The 7,627-nt window shown below is 42.0% G+C and overlaps 1 protein-coding gene across 1 annotated transcript; it reads left to right on the forward strand.

Moving 5' to 3' along the window:
- The first annotated feature begins 6,803 nt into the window (after window positions 1-6,803).
- LOC130949217 (pistil-specific extensin-like protein) lies at window positions 6,804-7,205 on the forward strand. The gene has a single exon (XM_057878002.1). The coding sequence runs from the start codon at window positions 6,804-6,806 to the stop codon at window positions 7,203-7,205; it is 402 nt and encodes a 133-aa protein (XP_057733985.1).
- Window positions 7,206-7,627: the final 422 nt, after the last annotated feature.

The raw sequence follows: 7,627 nt of genomic DNA on the forward strand, positions 1-7,627 counted from the left end.
GATTGTAACACTCTATTATACAGAGTCTTATGCTTAAGTCATAATTCAGAGATGGCAAGGTATTACGACCTCTAAAATAAAAATTTAGTACGAATAGTATAGTGAAAAATGATTATAACTAGGAGCCTTTTTAAGAAAAATGGGTAAAACAAAAATCGTAACTCAAAAAACGCAACACTCTGATTGATAACGTAGCGAACAAGAATAAACTAACGTGGGATTATATATATACAAAAGAGTGTCAAAAATAGGAATATCAAAACTCAAAATCCGGTTGCGAAGATAACCGGTCCGAGCATAGCAACATATATATACAAGTAAATAAAATAGGAAACCCCAAGGAAAACCCAAAGGGGCACAAGAACTGAGAACCTATTCTCCAAAATCTCCTATAAGAGGAGTCATCATAGTTTGTATTATTCAATGGAGATAAAAGTTTCTAAGAAAAAATCATAAAATCAAAACAGAGTCCCAAGAACAAAGGATCTTCGCTAATCCGGAAATCTCCAGCATGCCTCAACGAGAAGCCTCGTGTCCTGCATCTGAAAACCACAAAATCCGCATGGGTGAGAACCAGAGGTTCCCAGCATGGTAACAGCTTCCACATATATAATATATAATAATAGAGAAAAGCCGAAGGTAATTTTAGAACTTCCTCCAGATAAAATCAAAGCTTATAAACAAGCTAAACCATAAAAGGGCATCTGACTAAAGATCCTTCAGTCTAACTAATACTTCCCTTTCCAATTCCTTCAAACCTCCCAACCACCAGCAGGGGTATAATATGGCAAACACAGTTATTTCAGACAAGAGATATACAAGTATGAACAGATAAGACATTTAGGCAGATAGCAAGTTATATGCAGTTAAGTAGGCAATCTCAAACACTTCACATAGTATGCATATGATGAATGCATGTCCCTAATGCCTGATGATATCATCTGTCGGTTATAGAGCCAACCCGACAAGTCCTGGTAGCTAACCATTGGACTGTCCCTCTGTCGTGTCTCCCCAACTCGAGTTATACTCAATATAAACTTGATCATAATCATGATCCATATCCATCACTTTCACTGGTGAATATTTATGGGGGTGTGCTCATCCGGGGCTTTCACAATGCCCGGCCACCCTGACGACATAGGGTCAAAAGAGTTTCGAGTCTTAACCTGAAGCACGTGGTGGCTAGCCACTGCTTTCTCCCAGGGAAACTCTCATCTCCGATAGTGGAAGTGCAACATTCACAATTCATTCAACAGCATATATGCATTTATACTTAGCCATAATCATGGCTCCGCCGTAACACGGTAATAATCCAGCCATCCAGCTCACGGTTAAATCCATAACCAGCCAATTCATTAACAATTGCGGCCCTTCGGCCCACGGCATAACAAGCACTTTCACCGCCATCCTCCGCATCTCACATAATCATCTTTGAATCATTCATTTTTCCCTTGCTTCACTCGCAAGTTACCACATTCCCTAGCTCTTTTTCTCATTGCTATGCATATCATAATGATTTAAGACACAAATGTTGAGATTGGAGGCTTAGAAGTGTGAACTTTGGCTTTTAAAACTCAAAAATTAACTTTGGGATGAAAATAGGGCCACGCGTATGCATACTCCACGCGCACGCGTAGATGGCCACAAAGCTCATCGGCACGCAAGCGTCATACACGCGGACGCGTGGGTTGAAAATTAGCCAAACGACGCGTACGCGTCAGCCACGCGTACGCGCAGGTACATTTGTGCCCCAGGCACAAAACCGGCACAACTCTAGCACAACTCTCGAGAAAATGGCTGGGCATTGGGTGCATCACATCGACGCGCACGCGCACGCCACGCGCACGTGTGGATGGTGCCTTTTTGAAAAACGGCGCGTACACGCCAAGTGCGCCTACGCGCGAAGGGTCATTCTGCTAAAAAGTTTCTAAGTTAAAAGCTGCAGAATTTACAAATTCAACCCCCAATCTTCCGACGGACATAACTTTCTCATTTTAAATTGTTTTCCGCCTGTTCTTCCAACGGCATGGACATCTCGGATCTAATTTCATTTCTAAATGAGTTTGGTACAAAATGGAGATCCGTAGTCCAAGTTATGTCCTGTCAAAGTATGCCCAAAAATCGTGTTTTCATACAAAACCACAAGGTGCCATTTTCAACTCTTTTCAAAATCAACCAAAACATGCCAATTTCAACCCTTTTTGAAATCAATCAAAATGTACCAAAATCAACATCAAGCCTCCTCAACTCACACATCCACACTTCACCACAATTCACAAAGCATCATCCCACTAATTTAACACTTCTCAATCAAATGGCTAAGAGACAACACATAAACATGTCATACATACTTTCTCATCCCCATTTTCCAATAATACCATTTCCAATTAACCATTATTACACATACTCAATATCATACTCACCATCAACATGGTGTCACCCATAATTCAACCTCAATTACTCATCAAGCATATATCATAACATGCATAATTCTCATACATCATACCATCAAGGCATCAATAATCATCATCACATATATGACTATGATAAACCCCATTTTTAAGGTTTATCTTGTATTGAATTTAGAGTATTTTGATGACCATTTCTTGCATTTAGCCTATGAATTGGCATAGTTTTGTAATCTCTCACGTATTTGTGTTTAAGTGTAAAAACATGCTTTTTAAGCCTTATTTTGATGAATTCTAATTTCTCTTTGATTCCATAAGATGCCTTGATGTGTTTGCTAGTAATTCCAGGATTGAAATAGGCTAGGCATGGATCAAAAGAAGCAAGGAAGGAAGCATACAAGTGGAGAGAAGCATAAAAAGTCAAAGAAGTGAAATCAGCCGAGCACGCGCACGCGCACAAGGCGCCCGTGCGCACATTGCAGAATTGGCCAGGGACGCGCACCCGTACCGTGCACGCGCGCGTCGAAGTTCGCACATGACTTCATTAAAAGCAACACGTGCCTGGCGATTTGGAAGGGTTTCTGAACCCATTTTGGCGCCAATTACTGATAGTTATGTGCTTTAATAATTGTAATTCTTCATTTTGTTTTGGATAGATTGTTGTTCCTTTGTTTTCTTCCAATAATGCAATTTGAGATAATTCATGATAATTGTAATTTCCTTGATTGTTGTTGTTAATTCATTTCAATAATTGTTGTTAGATTCTATTCTTGTTCTCAATTTACTATGCTTTCCTTTTATGCCTTCCAAGTGTTTGATGAAATGCTTGGTGGGATTTTAGTATAGGTTTTGTTCCTCTTGGCCTAGGTAGAGTAATTAGTGACTCTTGAGTTGTCTAATTCCTTTGTTGATCGATAATTAGAAGTTGCTAATTGATTTGGATGCCTCTAAAGCTAGTCTTTCCTTTAGGAGTTGATTAGGACTTGAGGAATCAAATTGATGCATCCATTTGACTTTCCTCCATGGTTAGAGGTTAACTAAGTGGGAGCAATGGACAATTTGTCATCACAATTGAGGAGGATAACTAGGATAGGACTTCTCGTTCTCATATCTTGCCAAGAGTCTTGTTAGTTGTTAGTTTATTCTCTTTGCCATTTATATTTCTTGTCCAAAATCTTAAAAAAAATCCCAAATATAACTCACAACCAATAACAAGACACTTTATTGTAATTCCTAGGGAGAACGACCCGAGGTCCAATACTTCGGTTTATAAATTTTAGGTGTTTGTACTAGTGACAAACAACTTTTTGTATGAAAGGATTATTGTTTGGTTTAGAAACTATACTTTACAACGAGATTTCATTAGTGAAATTCTAAACCGTAAAAAAAAATCCAATCATCAAAATGGCGCCGTTGCCGGAGAATTTGCAATGGTGTTATGTTATTGGTTATTGTACATATGTGAATAGTGTAAATAGTTTGTCTTTTGCTTGTTTACTAGATTTTGTTAGTTTTATTTTTATTTTTCCACTATGAACTCTCACTTTGGCTTTGAGTTTGGTTCTAATTATGTTATAGGTGATGGGAGCTACAATGAAGATGTGTATCAAGGATGGGACAACCAAAGGTGGGAGGAGCCACATGATCAATTCTCATGGCAACAACCTCCACCAATGCACTATGAAGAAGAGCCATTCTATGATGCATACCAATCCAATGGCTATGGTGAATCACCTTGTGACTTTCAAGAACCACCACCATATGCCTATGAACCATATCCTCAACATAACTCTCAACCACACTCACAAGCCTATTTTCAACAAACACCTCCATATGACCCTAATCCACATCTATCCTACCAACAACCATATGAGCCACATATAGAGCCACCACCACTCCAACATCAACATTTTCAAGAGCCACCCCCTCCATATTATTACCAAGATGAACCATCTCCAATAAATAAAAATTTTCAACCACAAGATGAATACTACTTTCCACCACAACCTCCCATGGAAGAATACTCGTGTCCTTCAACTCAAACCTATGGTCCTACTCATGATATCCAAGAGGAGCAAGAGTCAAGGGATCATCTCAAGGAAGCATTGGATCAATTTCAAGCAACCATGGAGTGTGTTGTGCAACAAGTGGAAATAGTGGAAAATATTGAACCACCACAACCCTACCAAGAAGAACCACCTTCCTATTATGAACCCTTCTCCCAAAATGATGAATCCTTCCGTCCACCCCAATCTCTAATGGATGAAACCCTTGGTGTTCTTGTTCAAGGGCAAGAAGAGATGAAAAGGGATGTGAAAAATTTCATGGCCGCCTTGGATGCGGTAACAAATCAATTAGCCTCCCAATGCTTGAACACTCAAGGAACTCCCATGGCTACATGTGGAGAATCGAATGAAGAACATAGCATGAAAGAGAGATTGGAAACTCCGGTGGGAAATGAGGGAAGTTGCTTTGTATTGGAACAATTGAAGGAAGCTTTAATTGTTGAAGACAAGGAAGAAGTGGTAGAAGACTTAGGAGATGTGGAGCCTCCATGGGAATATAGAGTTGAAGAAAACCCCTCCATGATGATTGAAATTGATGCTAGGGAGGAAAGTGCACACCTTCCAAGGCATATTCCATATGACGACTTGGATGGGATAGAGCGTGAATTGAGTTCCCATGGCAATGAAGAGCAAACATCAAGTCCTAGTGGTGGAGAATCCTTTGAACTTGAAGACCCTTCTCCCGGTGCATTTGAAAATATTGTGGAGGTAAACTTCTTTCACCCTCCCAATTATGGTTTGATTAAGGGAAAAGGCTTAAATAGTAGTAATGAACAAAGGATTGAATTAGAGAAATCTTGTGAAGAGGTGGAAGTCCCTAGAAATAGAAGAACGGGGATTGGTTATGCTTTGTCAAGATCGTTGGAAGCACCTCTACCTAGGTTGTCATCTACTCTTTCACTTAAGTGGGTAAAATTCATTTATTGTCCCACTTGAGTATGGCTTGCTGGAAATGGATGGTCAACTTAGGATGCTTTGTGGGATGAAGCGTAAGTGAAAGATGTTTCGTGGTTGGCGTTGCAAATCAAGGCTCATTTTGGTTGACACTTCAAGAGTTGGATACAAAGGTGGGAATAGTGTTCAAATAGATGGGTCTAGGAGGTTTGTTGGGCACTTCATAGAGAATTCATCTTGTTCACCACCCGGATGGACCAATAATGATGATCAACTTCAAGACGGGTGTGAAAATAAAGTGTGGGATCCCGGATCACAAGAAGAGGATCAACTTTGGGAGCCCCAAGCTTGTGAAGAACTCCATCAACACTTGGCTCAATCCATGAGAAATCTTGGGGCACAATGGAAAACCAAGCATTGGTGGGAGTTCCAAGATGAGTACAAGCACAAGCCACCATAACAATGAATCTCTCAACATGTCCAACTTAAGGACTTAAAATAAAAGTGCTAGGTGGGAGACACCCCACCATGGTAAACTCTTTCCATACTATTTTAATTCTGCTTAATAAGTGATTTGAGTTGCCATTGTAGGTAGATGTTTCAAAAAAATTTGTTTGTACAACTTAATTGTTAGCTTAGTCACATGTATGTTGTGTTTAGTAGTAGATGAATAATATCAAATTGCATTTTTTGTGAATTGTACGATGGTTGATTGAATAAAGAGTTGTGAGCAGTATAGCAAGCACCTGAGCACAATTTTTCTGCTTAAAAAAAAGGGGGGGACGCGCGCGCACGATGCACGCGCACGCGTCCATGAGCAGATGCATCATCACCCAAATCCCAGAAAGTTGGGCCTCTCTTGGGCAAACACTATGCCCCGAACCCAACACAACCCACGCTGACGCGCACTATGTGCGTGCGCGCCGATCACGAGAACAAGGAAGTGCATGCGGCCGCACGCCTGCCGCGTCCGCGTCGATCTGCTACTGCAACTTCTGAGCCAATCCCCAGAGAGTTGTGCTGGACCTGGGCCAACTCTAAGCCCCCAGCCCAACTCATCCCACGCGGACGCACACTTGCCACGTGTGCGCCCATATACCAAAAGGAGGAAAGGACGCGAGCGCACGCATCGTGCTTGCGCGCCTTATGATAAGCTACCAATGTACGCGAACGCGCACTTGCCGCGTACACGCCCTAGCTGATGCCGTCATTCCAGGCCTTTGTCCAGAGAGTTGGGCGTGCGCTGAGCCCACTCTAAGCCTCCAGCCCAACCCCATGTACGCATGCGCGCGTTGTATGCGCACGCGTCCCTTTGTAGATTCCCCATCCACGCCTGAGCGCGCTGTACGCGCACGCGTAAGTCCCTAGTTTCATCAATGTACGCGGACGCGCAAAGTGCGCGCTCGCGTCGATTCAAAAAAATAGGATAACCCTAATGCGCGAGGGTGTTGCGCAGTCCCGCACATCTCTTCTTTCCCCCCCCCCCCCCCCCACCATCTCCTTCCTCTTCCCTCCTTCAACCTCTAACCACCCTCCGCCGCTAACAGCGGCCGCCGTCGCCACCATCCAACCTTCGTCCGTCATCTCTCTCTCACTGCCAACCTTTCATTCTCTCGCTCTGCTCACCTCTACCCGAACGCTACCTCCGCTTCCAGATTCTCTGGCCTCCGATGAGCAGGATCATCAGGAGGAGGATGTTGATGAGCCGACTCAGCAGGATGCACCTCCAGCTGCTCCTGACGCCACAGAGATTCAGCACCCCCATGAGGAGCCGATCCCACAGCCTCAGCCAGAGTCAGCACCTACCGTTGTACCTTCCCCTGATCCTCCGGTTTAGCATCGAGGACGATGCTCGATCTTAAGTGTGGGGAGGTCACCGGTAGCATCATTAGAGGACCGGTGAACATTTTGGCCATTTTCCTAGTTATCTTACTTTGCATACCTCTTGTATATATTTAATGCATTTTGAGTTTATTTTGGATACTCTTACTATTTTGGTTCGTTTTGGATACCTTTACTGCGTATTTTGGATTTTTAGATATTTTGATGCTTTTGGATATTTCTAGATATTTTGGATGATAGATTTCATACTTTTAGTTGGATTTTTCTTTATACATTTTTGCATATCTTCGTTTGTATATCTTTCTTTTTTTTTTAGTGTGTGGTTGTGATTAGAAACCATTTTTTGAATTGCAAAAACTTAGTCACCCTTTTTGCATAAGAAATTATTTTAAGTGAAAAAGAAAAAGGGTAAACTAA

The sequence above is a fragment of the Arachis stenosperma genome, chromosome 9, assembly GCF_014773155.1.
Source record: "Arachis stenosperma cultivar V10309 chromosome 9, arast.V10309.gnm1.PFL2, whole genome shotgun sequence".
Lineage (NCBI taxonomy): Eukaryota > Viridiplantae > Streptophyta > Magnoliopsida > Fabales > Fabaceae > Arachis > Arachis stenosperma.